Source organism: Manacus candei, unplaced genomic scaffold (assembly GCF_025592945.1).
Source record: "Manacus candei isolate 608988 ecotype Guabito, Panama unplaced genomic scaffold, ASM2559294v1 h1tg000024l, whole genome shotgun sequence".
Lineage (NCBI taxonomy): Eukaryota > Metazoa > Chordata > Aves > Passeriformes > Pipridae > Manacus > Manacus candei.
This window is the reverse complement of record NW_026138072.1, coordinates 2,471,684-2,497,190: the sequence shown is the minus strand read 5'-3', so window position 1 is coordinate 2,497,190 and position 25,507 is coordinate 2,471,684. Positions and strand designations below refer to the sequence as shown.

General features: G+C 39.8%; 1 protein-coding gene and 1 long non-coding RNA gene across 5 annotated transcripts in view; one reads left to right on the top strand and one right to left on the bottom strand.

Annotated features, from left to right (window-relative positions):
• Positions 1–5,528: 5,528 nt before the first annotated feature.
• The window catches only part of DOCK8 (dedicator of cytokinesis 8), an 89,051-nt gene continuing 69,072 nt past the window's right edge, over positions 5,529–25,507 (top strand). For 2 of the 4 annotated variants that reach the window (XM_051788374.1, XM_051788371.1), the window contains exon 1: positions 5,529–5,781. Coding sequence is in view for 1 of the 4 variants with exons in the window: in XM_051788371.1 (XP_051644331.1) it covers positions 5,729–5,781 (53 nt within the window). In the remaining 3 variants the exon portion in view is untranslated. Of the gene's footprint in view, positions 5,782–18,961; positions 19,051–19,884; positions 19,928–25,507 lie in introns of those variants that run through there. The other 2 variants (XM_051788373.1, XM_051788372.1) reach the window with 2 other exon arrangements.
• On the bottom strand, positions 18,603–19,623 carry LOC127471476 (uncharacterized). The gene is made up of 3 exons (XR_007904667.1): positions 19,526–19,623; positions 18,810–18,996; positions 18,603–18,708 (listed from the first exon to the last, which is right to left on the bottom strand). It is a non-coding gene; the product is annotated as an uncharacterized LOC127471476 (long non-coding RNA).

Below are 25,507 nucleotides of genomic sequence, written 5' to 3'. Positions count from 1 at the left end.
TAAGTATTAACTGTCATTTTATTTCTGCTGAACTGAATTTCTGCAATGAAATCTACTTTGTAAATATAACTGTAAAACCTGCATATTTTATTGTGGTGGCAGCTCAAATGAGCATAGCAAACTAAAATCTGGGTACAGTTGAAGTGTTTTATGCCAAGATATTTGAAGACAAGACATACAATATCAAAAACCAGTAAAGTGTTGATGGGTACCAGGAAGTTGTATTTAATTATTACCTTAGATGGCTGCAATTGAAATAATCTAGTCTCTTCCCAAATACTGGAGGTCTCAGTGCAAGCAAAACCATTTGCTTCAGACTAATTTGGATGATGGACAAAAGAATTTAAGACTTTAGAGGAGAATTGGGGAAAATGGCTTTCACGAGAAAATAAGGAAGAGGATGCATTGAACAGCACTGCAACTTGCTCATTCCTGATACGGTAGCAAGGGGAGCACAATCACATCAAAACAGCAGGAGAAGAAAATCATTGGCATTTCAATATTACGTGGAATATGAGTTTTAAAGCATAATGGCTACGTGAGAAGGAGGTTCCTATACAGTACAATGTACAAAATTCAGAGAAATTTTCCTCAGAGAAAGGAATTGCAAATTCATACAATGATACCAGTTAACCTGCAAAGCAATGTGGAAACAGACATCAAGTTAAGTTTTGTGATCTCAAAATATAAACTTGTAAAGAGAGGCATAACTTCAGTATGATTTGCATACCCCTTAGAGTAAATTTACTTCCTCCTTTTCTGTTATCTGTATTAACTATTCCTATATTAAACTATTTCTATTTTCTTATCTGTACTTGCATTGACAGTTTCTCCTGACAACTAGACTTTATTTTTCTTTGAAGAATGTAGACAATTCACATGCCATTTAAGAGAAGAAAGATCTTACTTCAGCCAGTGCACCTGCTTTTTAACACTGCTGCTTTTTAGGACTTATGTGCTCAATATGCTGTTACAATGTGAAACTTAGTAAAACTGACAATATTAGAATAAGGGTATGGCTTACTGTAAAGATTTAAATATCATACATTATTTAGCAAGTTGCCTTGTATTTGAGAAGATGGTGACAGTAAGGGAAAATTTTGTTCTGCTTGAGTTTTGTTCACTGTGAAGGTGAACAAAGAAACATTTCTGTTCGAGAAACTGTCTAATGTGAATCTGGCCAGTAACCTTTCTATTCCTCCAGAATAATTTGCACAGACAAATGGACAGTCACATGGACTGTTTTTCCTCTTTTAGAGTTAAGTGTTTCATAAAAAAATCCCAGAAGCCTGAAAAATGATCTAAGTTCCTTTTCTTCTGTTTCACCAACACAAAAATGAAACTTAAACCTAGGAGGTTTTAAGTCTATTTTTTAAGGGCAGTTTTGTATTGCATTGTCAATCTATTTAAAACATTAATAGGAATAATGGAAAATTACACTTATTTTTCTGAGATTTAGCCTACTAAATTTCTTATGATATTTTTTATTTAAAACAGTCTTGAATAAATCACTTAGATTTTACTAGCTACATTATAAAAAATATTGAGAAAACTCCCATGGACCTAACTCAGTTGCTGGTCAAGCATCAAAGGTACATCCTCTGCAAATAAGCAGGTGACTTTTAAAACTTAAGCAGGGCTTTGTTGGGATACAATCCATAAGTATGCTGAGACAGAATGTTGTGTTTAATGATGTGCATGGTGCTATGATAATCTACCATGCAGTAGCATTCTTTGCAGGGATACCACCGCTAATTTTCTCTTTTAAGAGAAAAGATGTTTGGAAATATGTGCCTTAACAGAAAAAAAAAATAAAAATCCCCTGGTAGGTGGCACGTAGACATTCAAGTTATTGTCTCTTCCAGTGTTTCCTCTACCCCAGCCTGCAAATTCCTTCAAAACAATACACAGCAGTCATCTTTCTGCCCAGGCACTCATACCCAACCTGTGCTGTCCTTACCACCACTCAGCTGCTCTTTGTGGCTGGGCCTGCAACTCCTCAGCCTGCCCAGGTACAGCAGCCAACTGGCCATGGAACCACCACCTCCAGGTCAGGTGGCAGAAGGAAGACCAAAGCATGGTGAAAGCAATTGAAACCCAAGAGGAATTACAGAGAAGTGTAGCTTTATGACTGATTCTAGGGCTGAAGTGATGTAGTAAGTTTGGGACCATCATTTGGGACACATGTGTGTGTGATAGAAGGATGGGGGTGAGGAAATGGGGAATGTAAGCATGGTTTCCACTGTATTGCATACAAAACCTACCAATAGCTGTTGACATCAAAACATGCTAATTTGGAAAACCATGGCCTGTTCTGAATTGCACTGTTTTCTTTAGTTTTGATTTTTTGCTGCCCTTACTGGAACCTGGTTTGATATAATTTTTAAATCTCCTGACTGGAAAGATCTTGTTCTACTTTTTGTTCTAAACGAGTGTTTAGACTTCATTGCCTTGTATTTAGTAGGTTGGTTTGTTGCAGAAATTCAAACAATAGTGTTTGTTGAACAATAAACTGGAGCACTAGTATTGACGATATTTAATTGAATAAGATAGCTTAAAAAAATCATTTCACCAACTTCTCATCTCATAGTATTCCAATAAGTTAAAACCATGTAAACTTTCTTGATAAAATTCTTTCCTTTTTCTTCTTTTTTTTTTCTCTCCGAAAAAGGCAATGTAATTGATGACATAATCAATGAAAAGGAGTATTTGATGAGTTTTGCTGCTCATATGTTGAAGTAGGCTTCTGATAATTCGGTTCATCCAAAAAGATGAAAACATAAAATAATCTAAGTGTTTGTTCTGTATTTGCTGAATATATGTGCTGGTTTTGGCTATTTGGGGGGGGGTTGTTTTGTTTTTGTTTGTTTGTTTGTAGAATTAATTTTCTTCATAGTAGCTAGTATGGGGCTGTGTACTGGATTTATGCTGGAAAAAGTGTTGATAACAAGGTGATGTTTTGTTATTGCTGAGCAGCACTTTTCTACTTCTCACCTCACCCCACCAGTGAGGAGGCTGGGGCTGCACAAGGGGTGGGGAGGGGGACACAGCAGGGATAGCTGACTCCAACTGACCACAAGGATATCCCAGACCATAAGGCATCATGCTCAGCATACAAAGCTGGGGGAAGAAGAAGGAAGGTGGGAGTTGTTCAGAATGATGGCATTTGTCTTCCCAAGTCACCATTGCATGTGATGGAGCCCAGCTTTCCTGGGGATGGCTGAACACCCACCTACCCATGGGAAGCAGAGAATTAAGTCCTTGTTTTGTTTTGCTTGCATGCACACCATTTGCTTTTCCTATTAAACTGTCTTTCTCTCAACCCACAGGTTTTCTCACTTCCGATTCTCTCCTCCCCACCCCACCAGGGCAGAGTGCGCGGGAAGCTGTGTCAGACTTATTTGCTGGCTGGGGTTAAACCACAACAGTACACTGGCTACATACTAGCCAAAATTATAAAGTTTTGGAAACTACTTTTGTGTGTCTCCTCAGGCATGTTTTCCTGTATGTGGCAAAACATTTTTGAGCAATCTTTTTGTCCATGCTTACCAAGAATGCATGAAACTGCAAAATAACAATTGGATCACTCCTAAATGGATGTATTTGTGCACACTGGTATATTATCTGCATTGCTGCTAGCTCTATTTCTGAGGCAAGATTTAACAATCAAGGAAAGTCCTATTTCATGCCACATGAGCTGCTGAAATGAAGCCCAAACTCTTTTTTATAGCTTCAATAAAAAATGAGGTAATATCTTGCCACAGCCAACAATTATGACATTCAAAATTTTCTTGTCACCAATACACACGTCAAATCACAGCTACTGATTTAGCTACAAATCAGTGATTTGTAACTAAGTGATATTTAAGTTCAGATTACATGTAGGTAAGTGGCTTTAGCTTTATCTTGGTGACGTAAAGAAAGGATGGGTGTGGTAGATAAATTCCATGAAATAAAGTGTCCAATTTATTCTTCCCAAAGCAAATATTTGTTAGTTAACAACATTCTATTAATAGTAGGTTTTAAGATTTTCTTTCTGAAGTTTCTCTGAAGTATTTTAGGTCTTGTTCTGCTGTAGATCCTTGTGGGAGTTTTCTACAAAAGATACCCATATTTATTTTCATTTTCAACTCTTTTTATTTAATTCTGGGTTTTTGTTAAGTCTTTTACCTCTTATGCCTCTCTGCACTTCTCTAAGGGCTGTTAGCTACTGCTCTTCCAAGACTATAGAGGTCAACATTCATATTTGAGACCACACATACTTAATAGTGCTCTAAAGAATAGTGAATCCTACACAGTAAAAGGTAATTGTTAGTCACACGATTTTAGGCCTTCACTCTTTGATAAGCTTCTGTTCCTTGCCTCATATACCGCTGTTTTCCTCTAGATACTCTTCAGTTTACAGTGGAGATGTCTGCCTTCCAATAGGTGAATCCTAATGCTGTTGCTACCAAAGCCCAGATGTAAAACATGACAACCTAGAACTGAATTGCTTCTACTACCTCAGAATTCATCTGTAGAAACCATGTTTAGCTTCTGTTTCCCCTTTCAAATGAAGTCTGAGTTCTGCTTATCTGCAGCAGCAGTTAAATCTGCACCATGGCAGAAAGAAAAATACCAGTTAGGAAATGTCACTTGGTAACCCAACCTCAAGATACTCAATAAAAATGGCCTTTTTAAAAATCTGAGCAGAAAGTGCTAGTGAAGGGAGCAGCAGTGAGGCCAGCTTTGTGCCAAGCTGAGCTGGTATCTGATGTTAGTACTGTGAGTTCTTCTTACACACTTAGTTGATGTGTAAGAGAAACACACAGTCTGGGTGCACCCGTGTATTGGCAAAATATCATCCCAGGTAAAGAGCTGACATATATTTACTTCTTACGCCTTGCTGTCCCTATCTGTCCGAACAACTCCATCCCTGGGCCAGCACGGCCGAAGGAAGGACCGTAACTATCTCTCTTGCTTGAAGGGCGGTAGACGCGGTTCTGCCCTGCTCCGAGCAGCCCTACTCAGGCCTACCCTGCCCGATCCTGCTTGGCCCTGCCCGGCGGCCACGCCTGCTCCGCCTGGCAGGACGGGCTGGATCGGCGGCGCCCGGGGGCGGCGCGGGGCCGGTCTGGAGCCCGGTGGTGTCCGCTGCTTCCCCACCTGCCGCAGCAGAGCAGCGCTCGACCTCCGGAGGGGGCGTGTGTGTATGTGTGGGGGGTGTGGTGGGGTGGAGGCCGAGGTGTCTGACACCCGCACTGCGTTTTCCAAAAGAAAAAGGGCTGGTGGGATGCGTAGGGATTCCCGCAGCTGTGCGCGTCCAGAAGTACACGGCGCCTTCCCTTCCTGACCGTGCCTAAGCACTTGCCTTCCTCGCTGCTTCCCTCCAAAATGCCCACGGGCGGTTCGAAGTTCGCCTGTGTTAGAGAGGGAGGGGACGTTCCCGCTCCCTCCCAGTGCCCGTGGGCAGCCGGCAGGAGCCCCCGGGGCACAGGGTGCGCGGGATGCCGGGTGGGCGCTGCTGGCGGCGGGGCAGACGCGCTGGGGCAGAGCCCTCCCACTCCAGCCAATTTCGGTGAGGAAGGTGAAATGCGGAAGTTGACACCCATAACTGTCAGCAGATCGTCCGGTTTTTAGCCCGGAGCATGCAGTTAAGAAAGATAAATAAATGAAATAAAGCCGTCCTTCGTGCGTACAGCTGGTCTCGGTCCTCATCGGCAGGCGACACGCGCGGCTACTCGCCCGTATGGCGACGTTACCCGCCGCGGACAGGAGGGCGTTCGCCCTGAAAATCAACAGGTAAGGGGCTTTCACGATTCCTCGCCACTCTTAGCCCCGCCAAGGCAGGTGATCAGGTGGCGGGAGTAGGGACGGAACGGCTCCTTCCCTGGAGACCCCCGGGAGCCACCTGCCAGCTCCAGACAGCTGGGCTGGCCAGCCCTCGGGCGGCATCCCTCCGCTGCTGGGCTGCTCCTGCGGGGAGTTGCACCCTCGGGGTGCGCTTCTGCAGCAAGGTTTGCTCTGACGAAGCCGGTTGAGGGTCCGTGTCCTCCCACAGGGACATGACTTGCAGTCTCACCTAGGAGCTTGTTCCCCATCTGTTCTGTCTGAGCAAGTCCCTGGAGGGGCTGCTCGCTGGCTATGAAGTGGGGCGTTGGCGTTCCCCCTCCGCAAGAAGTGGCAAAATGATGTGGTCTCTAAATTAGCACTCCTGAGAAAATGAGGACTTTATGTAGGGCATCAATACTGCAATGACATACATCCCCGGGTTGTTTTTTTTTTCTTTTTTTTTCTTTTCATCCTTCCATCTGTGAAAAGAAAAAAATTCCCGGATGACTGAAAATATATCTACCTCCTCCGTTCCCTCCGTAAATCAAATAAATTAGAGCTCAGCTGTTGGAACACCATACTCTTGAAACTAAACTTGCTGTCTCATAGACTTTGGTGTCTTTTCCCAGGGAAGTGCTGACTCTCAGTTGGTCTGTGCTCTGTGGTGGCACTATGAAATCAAGACCATTATTTTTATATTGTTAGGTTAAAGGAAAAAACAGGCCTCCTTTTCAAGAGTCTTGTTATCTTGAGACAAAAACTGTGTTTCCAGGGTGTTGATGTAAGTACCAGGTATCTGAGTTTGCTGACACATAAAAGAACAAATAGTATAATGGTAATATAAACTGAAGATTTGTGAACTGTGCCAGAGAGAAAAGTATGCAGAGAAACTCCACCTCCTCAGCAATTTGTTGGAAGACATGAGGTTTGCAGTCAGAGAGGATAAAATTAGCTCCTCTGTGATGTGCCTTTCCCATGGCAGAATATGCATCAGTGTACCTTTCTGTATCCTTCGGGAGTTATTTTTAAATTTATGGTGGAATATTCACAAGAGTGAGACCTCATATTTGGGAGCTGTCAGATGAACAGTTCACTACAGTATCCTGCCTCAATTCCTGATCATTTGGAGACTTGCTTGAACAAAAAGCATAACTAGCTGATATTTAAAGGGTTTGAGTTATTTTCTTTCTTCCTATTTTTAGGGTCAGCTTTCTGGCAGCTTTCCTGAGCTGTGGTGAGGGTCACAAAGCCTTACAAAGTAGTGGAATCATAACGATTAATCCAGCTTCGTTTCACAAAGGCTCACAAAAATTTTGGTAGTGAGAACTGTTGTGAAATTAAACTACTGTTATAATTTTTTTAATTTCTTTTTCTTTTGAGTTGATAGTGAAATATTCAGTATTTTTCATGGCAAGTTAAATGTTGAAATATATTATCAGTGTGTTCTGAATATTATTCCGATTTAACCATATGCCTGTTTATTTTGCAAGTATGAATATTCTCTTTGACACAGTTTAGTAGAAAGTAAATGTATTTGCTAGCAGAACATGTTTCCCTTTCTTCAAAAGGAGCAGGACATTTTTACGTGACTCTAGTGCAGTTTGTTCCGTAGAGTGATAGATCTTCACAAGACGCATTTTTAATGTAGTGTTTTAGATTTTTTTTTTTAAGTAATCTTCAGAATCAGGGGAATAATAGGTCAATGTGTTAGCTTTCTTCCTATACACAAAAGACTATTTTACAGCTGTAAAATTTTGTTCCTTTCTCTTCAGAGTTCCGGAATCTACTTCTTCAAAATGCAACTCTGAGTGAAAATTGAATGTTACTGGCAAGGCATCATTTACAGGAGTTAGTATATTGCCCGTATAATTACTCTGCATTCATTACAGATTCGCATGCAAACTCTCCTGGTTTTTTCCTCACCTTTTCTCTTGCCAGTGACTTAACTAAGCTATATACTGTTTTTATGAGGAACAACAGAATTTTAGGCTCTGTTCTGGTTCCTCGGTACATCATCAGCCTGCTAGTTACATAAGTTGTACCCTGTATCTTGGTGAGCCATGATACATATCTGACCAACCTATGAACTATGCATAACACTGTTCTGTAAAAAATTAGCAATGATGTTATCCATAATGTGTTAATGGTCTCATCATACTTTAAATTTAGTGTGTGTTATCGATCATGAGCACCAGCACTGCAGATGCTTCAAGAACAGCTGTTGCATGACAAGCAAGACGTTTGTCTAAAGCTAGGTCAAACTTTAAAAACAGGCCTTCAAATGCCTTCAAACTTGTGTATGCAGCCTGCCCATGTAACCATGTCTTCCTATCACTTTATTCTTCCTTCCACCCATCTGATGTCTGTTGCCCCAACCTGTTGCTTCCTGCCTTTTTTAATCCTGCAAAGACTTGCACATATGTTTTTAATGCATGTATGTGAGTAGTTCCTTCTGTTTTAATAGCATAGCTTTTATGAATAATGATGTTCATCTCATATGTAGAAGTGACGGAACAAACCTTTAGTGTCCCTCAAGTTAGGCAGCTAGAAGTCAGCATGGGGCGTGAAAAAACAGATCTTCCTTGCTGAGTTGAATCCAAGATAGTAATTAGGTATCTGCATTGTGTAATGTAAATTTATCTACTTTCCAATCACAGCATTTGTACCCAGCAATCAGGAAAGTTGAAAAATAATTTTATAAACTGCTGAGAAAAAAAACAAATCGCCATTGCTAGAAGTGTGGGCTCTAACATGTACCAGCTGAGCAGTTTGAGAGACCAGAAAAGATGAGTTTTAATCAGTTTGCCTCAGCTATGTGTTGGGATAAACACAATATTCACGGAAGAGATTTTATATTTATTATTATTTTTATTATTACACTTTAGCTAGTGTAATTTACTATGTTACTTTTTATATAGATTTTGCAGTAGTAGTTATTTGTTTTGACTTCAAGTGAAGAAAATTGTGCTTTAGGCACCTACCTGGGGCACTGGTCACCAATGCTGTACATTCAAAACATTTCAACATGCAAATTCCAAAACAGAAAATTATCAAGAACAGCAGTACAGCTCCCTAACATTTTTCACTTCCAGGCATGTTAACTTCTGCAGTTAAAAACCCTCCCAACAGACATACTCCTCAACTGTCTCTATGGAAAACCATTGCCTGCATTTCACAAGTGTTATAAAACAAATTTTCAACATTTACTTCTATAATTTCATTTCCTTGTTCCTGAAACGGTCCAGTTGCCAAGCAAAATTTTCTTTTCCTGTTCTAGTTTTAAGACGTGTACTTAAGGATGAGTTTATATGCATAGATTTATATTAAAAAGAACAATGATCCCACACTACCAATATTAAAGAAAACATTTAGCTAAAGATTTCAAATTTTAAAAAGCTTACATTAAAAGTCGAACTCATACCAAATTCTCAAATTGTGCCATGAATCCTTCTTTCCATTAATGATGAATATACATTTAAATTATTTCTACCTGAAATGAAAAGGTGAACTTAAATATTATATTATACAAAGTTTCAGGTCTGAAGATTCACAAGAAATTACCCTAAATGATAAAGGCTGTTGGAAAGGAGTTAAGTACAGTGCAAGAATTGTCTTGGTGGCAGAACAGGCCATTTCCTATGTACTCTGACAGCAGATTTCTGTTCAGTGCAACCCCTTTACAGGGCTAAGGCCAGCAAATTTTGCTTGAATTTCAGTAAAACCCTGGTTATATGGATATTAAAAAATGTGAATTACTTATAAGCATTGTCCAGACTCCATTGTATACACCAAGCTATTTCTGTTAATTATTTTTTCTTTTCAAACTTTACATATATTAAATAAGCTGCAGAGAGAACCTCAGTCTTTTGTACATGTAATAAATTTATGTAGTAAGTATAAAAATCTAGTACACACACACACATGTGTGGAATAGTAGTGGGTTTGTATTTGGTACAAATATTAAATGTAACAGATTAAAGAGAAAAAAGTAAGATGTACATGTTTCATATGTTAGGTATAGCAATCTGTTAGTAATAGTTTATAGTAAAAGGGCATTTTTCGTAGACTTCCACAAAAATAAGTGAGATTATTTTTTTAAATCCTTTGGAGAATTACATGAAGTTCATGTGCATGGGATATAAAGATCAAGTTTACGTCTCAGAACCCTAAAAAGGCTTGGGTTGGAAGGGACCTTCAATGATCATGTAGTTCCAAACCCTTTGCTATTGTGAGGGACATCTTTCATTAATCAGATTGTTCAAAGCCCCAACAAGCCTAGGGCATCACAACTTCTCTGGGCCACTTGTTCAAGTGCCTACTCACCCTCACAGTAAAGCATTTCTTCTTAGTATCTAATCTAAACCTACCCGCTTTCACTTTAAAGCCTTTCCTCCTTGTGCTATCACTACAGGCCCATGTAAAAAGCCCCTCCCCGTATTTCCTGTAGGTCCCCTTTAGATTCTGGAAGGCTGCTATTGGGTCTTCCCAGAGCCTTCACTTTTCCAGGCTGAACAACCCCAGGTCTCTCAGCCCCTCTTCACAGGAGGGGTGCTCCAGCTCTCCTCTGGACTCACTTTACCAGGTCAATTTCCTTTGCTGTTCTGGGGACCCCAAAGCTGGATGCAGCACTCCAGGTGGGATCTTACAAGAACAAAGTAGAGGGGCAGAATCCCCTCCCTCTACCTGCTGCCCACACTGCTTTTGATGCAACCCAGGATGCTGTTGGCTTTCCAGGCTGTGAGTGCACAGGGCCAGGTCATGTCCAGCTTTTCATTCACCAGTACCCTCACTTTCTTCTCTGGATAACTGCTCTCAATCCATTCATTGCCTGTCTGTACATGTCTTGGGGGTTGACCTGACCCTGTTCAGTGCCTTGCACTTGGCATTGTTGAACTTCACTAGGTTCACATGAACCCGCTTCTCAAGTCTGTCAGGGTCCCTCTCTCTTGGCAGTATCTCTTCCATCATGTGAATCAGCTGCTGCACTCAGCTTGATGTGCCGGTTGAAAAGTAAACTAGCAGGAGTAATTAACACAACTCAAGAGAGATTACAAGTCAGAGTTACAATTTACTAAAAAGATTACAAAAAAATACAGTGATACAGAATAAAACTGGTGTTAACCCACAAAGACAGATGTATAACCCCGCACCGTGGGATAAGAACAGAATGGTGTTTGTCAACCCCTGTGCTCAGCACCACATGGCCTCCCTGGGTGTGAAGTAAAAGGAAGAGAAACCTCTTGGTCCAGATGATGGTCACAGTTCTGTTGAAGTAATGATCACAATCTTGTTGAGAGTGGCAGTCGCAGTCCTGTTGGAGTTCTGATCCTCCTCTGGATCTGATGAGTGGTACTAGAAGTCCCAAACCCCCAAGATTATATATGCTCAGGTTCAGGTGGGAATGCCCAGTACCTCCCCCGGGGGGAGTTTCACAATGGGTGATTTAACTCTGTGAGTCATGGGATATTTTTGGAGTCTGATGGTCTAGCTCCTTACAGCTGCCTATTATGCCAGTCCAGTAGTGCCCATTAGCAGAGATGACCCCTCAGGCTGAGTGTGAAGGTGCTAAGGCCTCTCCAGAGGGAGTTATCACAGTTGAGTCATTAGTGTGAAGACAAAGAAACACTCCTTGCAGAGTTCTTTAACACCCAGCTTGTAGCCTGAGCTGTCAGGTGTGCCCTGGGCAGCTGCTGCAAGTGATCCATTATTAACAGTCCATCAGAAATTACATAGAGGGTGTAGAATACACAGTTTTAGTTATACCCACATAGTGATAAACTTGTCTGGGCCCCTGTAACCAGAACATCTGCAGGCAAGTCGATGGTGCACTCCCACTATCTATGTCATTAATGAAGATATTAATTAATATTGCTCCCTGTACTTACCCTTGAGGAACACCACTCATTACTGGTTTCTGTTTGGTCATTGAACCATTCACTGCAGATGAAGCTGTCAAGCGAGTTCTTTCTACTGCTAAGACTCCATCGATCAAATACATGTCTCTCCAATTTAGAGATAAGAAAGTTATGGGGGATCATACAGAAATTCAGGTGGGTAACATCAGTTGCTCTTCCCATGTCACTCCATTGTAGAAGGTCACTAGGGGAATCCAGTACTACTTGTCCCATTTGTTTGAGAATCTTTTAATTTGGCTATAGAAATATTGGAGTATACAGGAATATCACTATAATTTTCTTCACCTTTCATTAGCTTTTATATTCAATTTTATCCAGTTTTTCAGCTGAGTTCAGCATGTGTTTCTTTCCAATTGCCAGAGTGCGTATTTTCCATTTCTGGTTTATAGGGATAGATTATAAACTGACCAAAGAATCTACTTATTTCTTGCACAGATTCATATAATAGTTGAGGTTGGAAGGGATCTCTGGAGGTTATCTTCTTGTCCAGCCCTCTGCTCAAGCAGGGTCACTTAGAGCTGGCTGCCTATGACCACATCCAGTTGGCTTTTAAGACCTCCAAGGAGTCAGACTCCACAGTTTCTATGGACAACTTTTGCCAGGGCTCAGTCACCCTCATGGGAAAAAATGTTTCAGGTGGAACCTCCCATGTCTCAGGTTGTGCCCATTGCCTCTGGTGCTGTCACTGGGAACCACTGAGAAGAGCCTGGCTCTGTCTTCTTTACTCTGCCCCCTCAGATATTTGTATACATTGATAAGATCCCCCCTGAGCTGAGCCTTCTCTAGGCTGAACAGTCCCAGCTCTCTCAGCCATTCCCCACTGGAGAGATGCTGTGGTCCCTTCATCACCTTCATCACCCTTGACCAGCCTCTGTCCAGCACATCCATGTCTCTCTTGTACTAAGGAGTCCAGACTTGGACACAGAACCTAGACATGTCTCAGCAGCACTGAGCAGAGGGTGGGGATCATCTCCTTGAACCTGCTGTCAGTACTCCGCCTGCTGCACCCCAGGATAACATTTGGCTTCTTTGCCACCATGGCACACTGCTGGCTCATGCTCAACTTCGATGAAGTTGTGGTCTCCTAGGACCAATGTGGTCATGGTCCTCTAGGACCTGTGGGTCCTTTCCTGCAAAGTGGCTTTCCAGCTGGGTGCCCTCCATCATATATTGGTGCATGGGGATGGTCCTGGTGCAGGGCTTTGCACTTGTTGAACTTTGTAAAGTTTCCATCAGTCCATTACTCTAGCCCTTTGAGGTCCCTCTGAATGGCAGCATGACCCCGTGGTGCATCAATCTCTCCTCCCATTTTTGTGTCATCAGCAAACTTTTTGAGGGTACACTCTGCCCCATCATCCAGATCATTAATGAAGATGTTAATCACGACTGGACCCACTATTGACCCCTGAGGTTTACTGCTATTTAATGGCCTTCATGCCACTGATCATCACTAATGATCACCAGCTCTTCGTGAAGTTTTCAGTCCAACTCATTGTCTGCTCATGCAGCTCATACTTCACCAGCTTTAAATATGATTCCTTTAGACAAATGAAGGACCCAATGTCCTTCGCAGAAAAAGTTACTCCTGTCTTCCTGGCTTACTTCAAGCTGTTTTGTCCTAGCTTGTTACGGCATCACTGTTTTGGTGTCTTCTGGATTTGTATTGAGCAAAGGAATAGATTGTACCTGGCTCTAAAGCAGGTGTAGAGAATGGAGAGAAGACAGGGAGCTCTGCTCCTTCATATGCTACTCATAAAGGCCAATCCCCACTGATGCCTCTGCAAATGGATGCTTTACTGTCCGTCCCACCTCTGTTTGGAATCAAGGCAATTTGAGTGAGCAGAAGACATAAGGAGGACTTCATACCATGTTTTCATCCCTGCTGTATCAGTTTACAAGTGCTCACTACATGTGAATGACTAAATAGCCATTAAAAGTCACAAATGGCTCTTATTAACCTGTCTCTCATCTTTTTGGACGTTTTTACAGGTACTCCTCCACTTCAAGGGAGGGATGTAAACTGCAAAAATAACAACTTTCTAAATCTACCACAAAGTCAAGAATATTAAAGCACGCTAGGGATGGATCCAATCTATTCTAAATAGCTCTAATGTTAATAGAGGAGACTTCTTAATGCCTCTGAGATTATCTTTTTGTTAGCCCTAGAGATAGTTCATTTGCCTTTGCTAGAGTGTTTCCAGTGAGCAGTCAAATTAGATTAAATCTATGTCAGTGCAACACTTCTAAATATGTTTTACATGTTTTGAGCAAACGACAAATTTATGCAATATACATTCGCTGGTCACTGTGTATAATTGAAACCAGTATCAGCTGATTTGCATCTCACATTCTGGCATTGGTAATTATTGCAGTTCAGATCAGCTATATCAAAGCCTGTCTGCATCCTCACAGCCTGTTGAATGGTACCTGAGAGCAAGCTGTGCTGTAGGCCATATGAGCTTGAATGTGTCTAGAAGCCACAAGAGAGACAATTACATGAAAGGAGGAACACTGCTGCAATATTTCTTGCGGCCTAGGCTCGGGTTGCAAGCTGTCGTGTTTTACACAAGCACAAAAATAATAAAAAGAAAAGCAGATAATGTGCAAAGCCATGTTAGTCTGTGCAAGACTGTCCTTACTTCTAATTCTGACTGGAAACTCTGTGAACATTGCTTCCTTCTCTAGCAGAGTGGATTGTAAGTAAGTTACAGGAGTAAGCTGAAGAAGAAAGCAATATCATATATCAAGATTATGCCATAGATTATTATTTCATACTGTTGTTAGAGATTCCCGTATCTCCTCATTTTTCAAAGATAAGGTTATCCAAGATGCTCCTTCTACATTTGACATTGTAGTGTCCATCATGAAGACTTAATGCACAGACCTTTCCTTTGGCACACTCTGCAAAAGATTGTGACACTTCCTGCCTAAAATACAACTAACTTTTAGGAAGTAGAAAAGAAACAGCAAGAAAATGCCCTCTTAATTACTTTTCAGAGGATACTAGTGCCTTTGGTTATTCACAGTGACTTACTTTTGGTTTGTATTGCTTACCCCAAATTTATGATTGCCCTTTCTGGAGTGGTCTGCCTGCCACACAATCAAGGTGATAGTAGTCACATTTTTAAATAACGAGTTGAAGACAAACAGAGGCCCACCCAGCCATATCTGTGAAAAATTACAAGTGCAGGAAAGATAGGCTCCATAATACAAGTGTACACTTTATCGGCTGGTAGGCAGCTGTAGAAACAGTCTTTAGAGAACAGTTGGTCATGCAAGCAGAATACTGCTGTTACAAGTGAGACAGATGTCACTGACAGCTAGGAAGCTCTCTGACTGCATACTGAGTACTTACATAGTGTTCAAAATATAACCATCTATTTTCTATTACAGTTGTTAAAGATTGGTGTTCTGTAGTACTTGCATATCTGTGCAATCACTGGAATCAGACCTGATACATGATTAGAGTAATAAGATTTTTACTTTTTCTCTGGAAGATGGTTGGTGAGCAGGAAATAGACTTTAGGCTCTGAGCAGAAAAGCTGCATTCTAAAATCATTTTATAAGACATTATGTCCCTCCTAGACTTCAGATATCTATGTACATGGTAAAGGTTAGGCCACAGTTTAAGATTGTGAAGTTCTTTTTTTTTTTTTTTTTTGGCATATGAAACCTGAAGCTTACCAAAGGAAAATGTAGATGCAAATGAGAACCATTTTTATGTCCACCAGGTTCTGTGTATGGACATTTTTTATTTGTCATTCCGAACAGTTTCCATTTTTGACTATGAAGGGAGAACTAGCAAGAAAGAAATATTTAATGTTGTATTTTATACCTTCTACCATTTTCAGGTTTTAGGGTCATTAAAAATTACAGTTCATGAGCATAGGTCAGTATAGTTGTCCTTTTTTTCTGTTCTGACTTGATTTTTTTTTAAATTTGATTTGAAAAACACACACCAGACTATACAGTGGTCTGTAGCAGTAAAAAAAAGGATAGCCTGTGAAAGTGCTTACTGATAACATAATTACACTAAATGCTTGCCATCATGAATTCAGTTACAGAAAAATAATTTTTGTAATTTCTGGACTGATCCAGGCCTAGATCAGCTTTTGGGCCAAGTTCATGCAAAAAAGTCCACAATACTTTTCCTCATGACTTTTGTAGAATAATACTTGCATATGATGAATCACAGTTTTCTGAACTTCAGTAATAATGGCCTGGAGACTTCTTATAAGGGAGTAAGCACACCTGGACTTAATATTAGTATTTTTCCCCAAAGTCAAGCAAACTGGATTAGGTAAGAGCACATATTATTTCAGTTGTCACATGATCTGAGCTTTACAATCAGTATGGAACCAAAACCTCATGTTTATAAGATTTAGTAAAATGTAGCTTTTCTCCACGCTTGAAATTTTCCAGATAAATCATTAAGTGAAATTCAGTTTATAACTTACGATGTAAAATGTTTTACATCATCCAAATATGTTTGTGAGGGTATGTAATATAATTTTTATGAAATATTTGTCATTGTAGTGATAGCTAGCAGATACAAAAATACATTCTTTTTAACAACATAATTGTTAGCATATGCCAGATTCTTTAGACAGATTCTTATTTTTAAAAGTGTGAGCAAAAGATCCAGCTTTCAAATGTGTCTTAGTTATTGCTCAGGCTCTCACTGAAGTTGAATCAAAATTCCGTGTTCTAGAATCATAAAATCATAGAATCAATTGGGTTGGAAAAGACCTCCAAAATCATCAAATCCAACCCTTGACCAAACACGACTGTGGTTACTAGAAAATAGCAGTATATCTTCACATACTAGCAATTGGGCTAATTTTTCTTCAGGTATAATGTCTTAGTAAATGATTCTACTTTTGCTAGTTAAACTTACATCTCTTAATAAAAAAAAATGTTATTCTAAGAAGTAACTGGAAAAAAAAAAAGAAAGCAACCCTCATGGATTTCCCTTGACAGAAAGGTCACACTGAAGCTCTGCAAATTTGTGTTCTTAGGAAATGAGGGGCCAAATATTAACAGAAATTAGTTTTCTACTTCTGTCCCATTTGCATTATCTCCTCCTCTGGCTCTTCAAGTACTCAGTATTAAAGACCCATTTGTAAATTTATTGTGAATTTCTTTGAAGTTGACAGCCATGAAAGAGACAAAATAGACTTTTTTTTGATTGATAAAAATACCAACCTTAACCTTGATTAAAAAAAAATAAAACCAGTCTTATAGGAACAAAAAGAAAAATTTCCTTAGAATAACAGTTACATGGTCTTTATTTTGGTATTTTTTATTGTTGTTATTAATGAAGGCTTTTTTCACTTATTAATAGTTGTTTCTTATGAAAATAAGGCACAAGAACTGTTAAACTTTTTATGGGTTTTACAAAATTATCAGCATTACAGTAGCATTTTCTTAGTGAAGCCCTTTGAAGCTCAGATAATACATGTGAGCTGGAAGATAAGTCCTTACACTTATTTAGTAATCACCATGTTATGAATTGGTGGCATAATGCAGACAAAACAAAAATCTAAAAGAGCAAACTGTTTTTTAAACTATTACTTTCAAAGCACAGTGCAAAAGGAGGATGGCACATGTATTCAGTGATGGTTTTGAAATTGCCATTATCTTTGTTGCAGAGAATCTAAGCTTTTGGAAGACTTTTCAACAGTTTAGCAAGGAACAAGGGGAAGGGGGAAAAAAAGGAGGGGGGAAAGAAAGCAAAGTTTTGGAATGGAATATAAACGTGGAGAATCATCTAGAGACTTTAGTGGCACATTTGTTAGAAAGCCTTTCTTCAGACATCTTGGTTGAAAGAAAATAATGAAGAACTAATATGAGCTTTAGTACTTCAAGCAGAGAGTGTTCTGACCAACCACGGAAAATGATCCTCAGATAAACTGAGGTTAATCCCTTCAGAATGAAAGATTTGCATACATATTGCTGTATGCTGATAGATATTAAGGCAGCGGGGACAACAAAAGAATTCTGATGTTTTCACTCATTTATCTTCTATTAGGATGGTTAATTAGCACATGTGAGATATTAATTAGAAAGTTTGTATTGTGTATCAGTTTAAGTCTGTAATAGGATGACAGATAAGATTGATTTATACTCTCTGATTTCCAGAGGTACCACTAAACTATCATATGAAACATTACACCTAAAACCACTTTCATTGCAACAGCCAGTCACCTATGCATACGCAGTGTCTTCTCAAATAGCTTTTCCATAGTTTCCATATAGTGAATAAAAAGTGCATAAAAGCATTGTTCATCAGTACCAAATCATAAGTCTTCAGTTTCTCTGCATAGCTAGGATTTAAAAATTATTTTTATGTGTGCTTATGTCTCTTCCTGAGGGAGAAACAGCAAAACTGAAAGGCATAGAAAACCAGTCACTTAATAAATGTCATACATGACCTGGGACAAAAATAAAAATTGACCTCTTGCCCATTTTACTTTATAGCAAGTTGTTGACAGCATGATGAACTCAACGATTTCCTCTTCTAGATTTCTTTCTTTGTTCCCGCACCATTTCTTGCAGGAAGATTGTTGTTAAATTTCAACCATCTCGAATAGGATCTTTATTGCTTTAGCTGATACAGTCTTAATGTGGTAGACCCCGAAGTAGGTGTGTGCCTGAGGTCGTACAGCCTGCTGGAGCCATCAAGGAAACAGCAGCGAGTTCAGATCGACCACTGCTGTAAACAGTGACTAACAAAGCAGAGCTCTGGTGCTTTAAGGACTAATTAGAAACTTACAAGAAAAACAGGCAGTTCCACTGGCGGTAAGAAAAGGACTTCTAAACAACATTCCCATATTTGCTAGTTAAAGATCTGGATCATTGCCCAAAACTTTGTGTGTGTTTGCATGTGGGAGTGAAGGAGAGCAGTAGGTAATTGTTGTATTTTTCTCTTCCAGAGCTTTTTTAGTTGCTTGTTTTCAGCTGTAACTGGAGCAGTTTCATCCTAGGGTCAGAAAAAAAAAACAAAAGTTAGTTGTGAATTTTGTGTGTCAGTGTCAGATGAAAGGGATTGTTCCTCAGGGTAGCCAAGACTGAATATTTTACCTGTTAAGTAAAAGTTTTCACTATTTTGCTTTATGATTCCGCCATCTGTGTACATTTAAATGTAAATGTTTCTCCATCTTTGGGGATAGTTCTTGTACTCTCTTTTTATTCGTTTTTTTCCATCTTTCCTTGCTGTCTAATTGTGTATGCAGCTTTTGCAGAAGACATCTCACTGTTTCTCAGTCTGCTGGAAGGGATTGTAAGGTTGTTAAGGATTACACTTCCTGCCTCTCTTCTAATAGTAAGTAACTTTGGAGAATTTCATCCAATAGGCATGTTTTTTTTCTTATGAAGTTTGTGATTTGCAGTTAATAGCTGATCTTTAAAGCTGTTCTCTTTCTCTTTTATTTCTAAATCACTGCTCTCTGTTTAAATTTTCATTTTATATATATATATTAACAAAATACCCATTGTACCTGCTTTTAAACTACATATTTCAAAGACCTATATCATTGAGCAGAATTTCAATGAAACTGCAGAACCAGCTTTTGCATTATAAGCATTTCTATAATTTTAATTATAGAACCAGCATCGTTCAGCCACAGATCTAACATATGTTAAAGGGAGAAAATAAATGGCTGTTTTATTTTCCTTTCCTGATACCTCATCTAGGCCCAACTAATAACCCAAATCTCCAAATTCCCAATCCTTCAATGAGCTCTACCCTGAGAAACATCCCAGAATTTGACCTACAAGATGAATTTAATTTTAAGTACCTCCAGGTGTAGTCTGTTATTTTGGTTATACTGTTGTTTTAATATATTATGCAAACTCTACACTTTGCATTGGAGAGTATTTGTGAAATACAGACTCTGTTTCAACTTTTTGTTAGCAGTTACTGAAGTTTTACATCTACCTGTGGGACAGACACTGGTGAAATTTGAATTAAGCAGCACCAGTTTTGGTTTTGGGTTTTGTTTTGGCTGATTGAGTTTTTTTGGGTGGATCAGGAAGTCTGGTGAGTTCCAGCTTTTTCAATATTTGCATCGGAGAAGTATGTCGTCATCATTCAGGTAGGGTCATGACATCGTAGAGTGGAACAATGAATTCCAGTTGATGTTATTTTGCTCCAACACCATGGTTCAGCCAAGGACCTAAACCCTCCAGAAGATCCATAGGTTGCTATCATCTCCCATCTTTCTACAGGCTTACACTATTTTTCAACATGCCATGTAAATGGTGATGAACTGTGAATTCAGAATGACCTTTGTGAAAAAATCTTCAACAAATCTACACCTTTTTAGTTTCAGTTAGTGAAAAGGGACAGCTGTCAGTATAGGTGGTCTCTAGAGCTATTGACACTGCTGAGTCCCGTTGCTGGTCTTAGAAAGGGTTGCAGTTGCCCAGATGCTATTGCTCCAGGTAGTTCAGAGACATGATTTACACCACTGTGCTCTTGTCACTGTGCATTCTTACTTAGCTACTTACTTGGCTACTTAGTATCACAGAATTGTTTGGGCTGGAAAGTACCATAAAGATCATCTAGATCCAACCCTCCTCTTCCTTGCAGGGATACCACCAACTAGATCAGGTTGCTCAGAGCCCCATCCAATCTGGCCTTGAACACTTCCAGGGATGGGGGCATCCACAACTTCTCTGGGCAGCCTGTCCAGTGCATCCCCATCTTCACAGTAAAGAATTTCTTCCTAACATCTAATCTATATCTCTCCTCTATCGGTTTCAAACTGTTCCCCCTTTGTCCTATCACTGTTTGCCTGTGTTGCAATCGGATATGCCTATCTCATATTGGCCTCATAAGCCACCAGCGTGCCTGTAACAAATGTGGATAGAGCCTTCCTAAATCTTCGTTCACGAAGCCCAGCCATGATTTGCCTGTGTGAAAACTTGCTCTCCCTTCTTTAAACGTGCTTCCTTTAGGTACTGAAAGGCCACAATGAGGTCTCCCCAGAGATTTCTCCAGGCTGAACAATGCCAGCTCTCTTAACCTGTCTTTGGCTGGAGAGGTGCTCCAGCCCTCTGATCACCTCCATTGCCCTCCTTTGGACCTGCTTCAACAGATCCATGTCTTTATTGTACTAAGGACCCCAGACTTGGATGCAGTAATATAGGCAGGTCTCACAAGGGCATAGTAGAGACAAAATCCCCTCCCTCAACTTGCTGACTGTTTACCTTTTGATGCAGCCCAGGATGTGGTTGGCATTCTGGGCTGTGAACACACATTGCCAGCTCATGTCCAGGTTTTCATCCATGAGAATCCCCAATTCTTTCTCTATAGGACTGCTCTCAGTGAGTTCTTCTATCAGTTTGTACTTGTGACTGGAATTGTCCTGACCCGAGGGTAGCACTTTGCACTTGGACTTGTTGAACTTCATGGGGTTCTTGTGGGCCCGCTTCTCAAACTTGTCTGGGTCCATCTGGATGGCATCCCTTCCTTTTGTTGTGTAAACTGCAGCACACAGCTTCATGTTATCTGCAAACCTGTTGATGTCTTGATGAAGATATTGAAGAGAACCAGTCTGAGCTCTGAAAGGCACCACTCCTCACTCACCTCCGCCTGGAGGCTCCACAACAGCCGTCGACTGCAACTCTTTGGCGATGTCCCTCCAACCAATTTCTTATCCCCTGGATAGTCTATCTGTCATAGCCATGTCTCTCCAATTTGGAGATAAGATGTCATGTGGGACCACATCGAAGACCTTACACAAACAAAGGTATATGCCATCCATAGCTCTTTAGTTGTGGACCATTGCAGACACTCCATCATAGAAGGCTGCCAGATTGGCTAGGTAAAGTTTGCCCTTAGTAAAGCTGTGTTGGCAGCCCTGGATCACCTCCTTGTCTTGCATGTGCCTTAACATTGCTTTCATGAGGATCTACTCCATGATCTTCCTGGGCACAGAGATGAGGCTTGCCAGTGTGCAGTTCCCCAGATCTTCCTTTCTCCCCTTTTTAAAAAAAGAGAGCAATGTTTCCCTTTTTCCAGATAGCTGGGACTTCACCTGACCACCATGACTTTTCAAATATGATGGAAAATGGCTTGGCATCAACATCAGCCAGTTCCTTCCTGTTGCAGTAGGAACTTTTTTCCTAGTAACTTATTAGCACTTTCTTGCTTCAATTTAAGCACATTACTTTTTCTCTCCATGGATATGAATTACTCACTGTTTTCTTTACACCTTGCTACCTTTCACATAGTCAAGGACAACTGCTGTCTCCCATCATCTGTTTTATGACACATCTGTTTTTTCAGTCTTTCCTCCTCAGTCATCCTTCCCAAAAGTTTTAGCATTCTGACTGTGGTCTTTTGAAGCCTTTTAGATTTTATTGTACCTCACTCTGCGGTGTTATAGGAGTGTAAATCAGCCTAAGCACTGTCTCATTGGCTTAAATTAACAGAAATAACATCACTTTTTCATCGCTTGTGGTACTTTGTTAGTAAGTATCCCCATATACTTCCCAGTAAATGGCATGCTATTTTTTTAGACAGTTAATTTTCCTTTCTGTATTTCTGCATTTGATTTTTTTTCCTTCCTAAGTTTAGGGCTTTACATTTATTGTTATTGAATTTAGCTGTGCTGATTTCAGACTGTTTCTACAATATTTTAGAGAGTATTTTAGTGTGATGTGATGCCCAGCTTTTAGTCCTGTGTTATCTAAATCATCATCCATGTTGTAAAATAAAGTATGTACTGGAACTAGACTGAGGAAAAATTAACTTGCTTCTCACAGTAAAATTTCTTCGTAATCTTCTTTTGAACTATTGATGACTATGCCTTGAATATGTTTTATTAACCAGTTCTGGAACCAACTGTGATGATTCCATCTAGCCACTATCTCTTTACTTTGTTTATGGGAATGTCATGAGGGACAGTATCAAGAACCTTACTGAACCAGTTAAACTATCACAGAAAAGCATTAGATTGGCTTTATGTGACTGCCCTTTGATAAATCCATATTGGCTGTTCATCATCTCCTAATAATTGCCAGTAATACACCAATAATTGCCAGACTTTTTGGACCATAGTTTTCTACAGTCCACATTTTCTAGTTGCACACCATGCATTTCATCATCAGACTATTAATAAACAGGCATGTCTAAGGTGATGTACATTTTAATGTTTAGTGCAATTTCATGCTCCCCTTGCTGTGGATGGAAACCACAGGGTTTTTCTCAGATTTTTCAGTGACTTACCTTCATTTCTTATTGCCTTCTTTTCTTATGGCTTTTTAGCACATAAAATAGACCTTGTTGCAGCTAAGGGTGACTGTAAAGCTCTCCGCAGTATCAGACAGGGCTGCTGTACAGACAAGGAGGGTAAAAGTATAGCCATGGACTGCAGCCTCCACAAAAGCTAGGGCATGACATGCACTAGGTTAATATGAACCACCATTTTCCTGAAGGTACAAGGGACAGTGTCTAAGGTAGTTGTTTGGTCAGAAAACAGGCATGTCACAGACAACAACCACTCTGGCATTATCAAAGAACCACCCAGAAGGACCTCTGTTTACACCTCACTTCTCAGGTTTTCCAAAGTTTCTATGCTTGTCTCTGACTGTTACACCCACCTTTTCTCCATGTCGGTGTACCTAACTTGTGCTTGTGGTTTAGTGTCTTTTAGCAACTGTGTCTTTCAGTTGTATAATCCTAGCAGATCTAACCAGTCATTTCTGAATTGGTTCAAACAAATTTTACTGTCTTCTTAGTGTATTTTGCTGTTATTCTTACTGTATTTCTTCTCCCTTTCTTCCTTCAGTCACAGGAAAGCTATGAAATCAATCAACTGAACTATTCTTATCTGAAAGTCACCATTATAGATTACAAAATTTGTTGTCTGTTGGACTGATTTAGTTTGCAGGTTATTTCTACTGGTGAGACAGTGGAACTGATGTCAGTGCTCCTGAGAAATGTATTGCTCTCAATTAGCTGGCCTTGTACAAGCTTTTACCAGACAGCAAATTTGGCACTTCATCCATATTTGTGCTTCCTCTTGTGTAGTTGAAAATTCATACAGTTTTTCTCTTCAAAGGGTCTGATGACCCCATATCTGGTGTAATTCAGGGATGACTTATATAGTTGTTTACAGCAGCAACTTCTGCAATAGACTTTTTTACATACATTAAGCCAACATCTGCTAGTACATCTGTTATTTTCATCAGTAACAAATACTTCTACACAAGGTAGAAACTGACTCTGCAGGAAATTAATAATTTTGAATAATTTGAGTTTTGTACATACATTCATTATCAGAGATTATTTGCAGTGGAAAAATGAGTAACAGTACCCCTAATATACAAGCAGGTTTGTTTGGTTTGGTTTGGGGTTTTTTTAATAGGTCAAAGATAATATAAGGAGTGCACAGAATTTGTTACTTTCCCTACATGGCTTGTTGCTTATATAATTATTGAATATCCTTTAAAAAAATCCCATTTTTATTTTTGATATGTCAGTGATGAGTAGAAAATTCTCTTCCAAATGGACCTCTTCTCTTTGTAACTCTGGCTTTATTCTGTCTGCAATTACTTCTGCCTTCAGGTTGGAGCGATGTCTCACTCACACCTGGCATGGTCTTTTGGCCTACAAGGAACTACTCTCATTTATGCAACTTTTGTTTCCTCAATCAGGCCTAATACCTCTAATGCCTTTAATACAATGCCTTCTGTAAAGTGCCTGTCTCTTAACATGAGCAGAAATGCATTGAGCCAAGTTTAGATTTTTGTCATGCTTGCTAAGAAAAGCAGTAGTAAGTGTCACAGAATAGGTACATGACTCATACGAATCAGGAGGCCACAGAGGAGAGAAAGTGCAGACCAAGCAGGCAGACTGTCCAGTGGTATCTGGTGCTTCTAAGATGTCTGTTAATGCTTCCTGGAGTTGGAAGAGTCTCATATGACAGGGAATGTCTTTTTACCTCTCTATTTTCCTGTCTCCCATTTGACTGCCCTGGTGGGCTGCAGGCTATTATTTTTAATTGAAATCTGCTTAACTGCATTTTGTGTTAAAAGTCTTATCCTGAACACTCATGGTGAAATATATTGTAGATGTTTTACCATTTCATATCTGATTGTTCTTAAACTGATTATTCTAAACTAAATAATTATTAGTTTTCATGAAAAATGACCAAGCTACTCTGATTACTGAATTTTCAGACTGGGTACATTATCATCAACCTGGGATTACTGAAGAATTCTGTACTGGCCTCTTTCTACTTCCAATGAGATTGGTTAATTAACACTTAAGAAGACTTTCCCTCAAGTGTTCAGCTGATACAGTGTAGGCTGATTTTTAAATTCATACTTTGGTTTGTCTTGGGCTTTTCACAGCAAGCTGCATTATTAGCATAAGTCGGGGCTTACACTGTTCAGTGAGTGGTCTTCTCTTGTTTTTAATCCCTTGATCAATTAAAATATTTGCCTCTGTGATGTTCATTTTCCTTCCTCTGCTTTATCATCCTGTATTTCTGCTTTGCAGAAGTGAATCTTGCAAGTATTGCTATCCGGGTTGCAGTCACACTTCACTTAAGGGCAAGGTTGTTCTTTCTTGCATAGCTTTTCCCAGTTGTGAGGGTTGCAATATAGTGATAGAAATCTGTTGGAACAGTGACAGAATCTTAATTATATAGAACTGCAAATGTTTTTTAAAGTTTGCATCAACTACAAGACAAGAGGAGTCTAGACCATCACCAAAATACACTTCTAAACACTGGGACAGGAGACCAAATTGACTAAACTCTGGCATT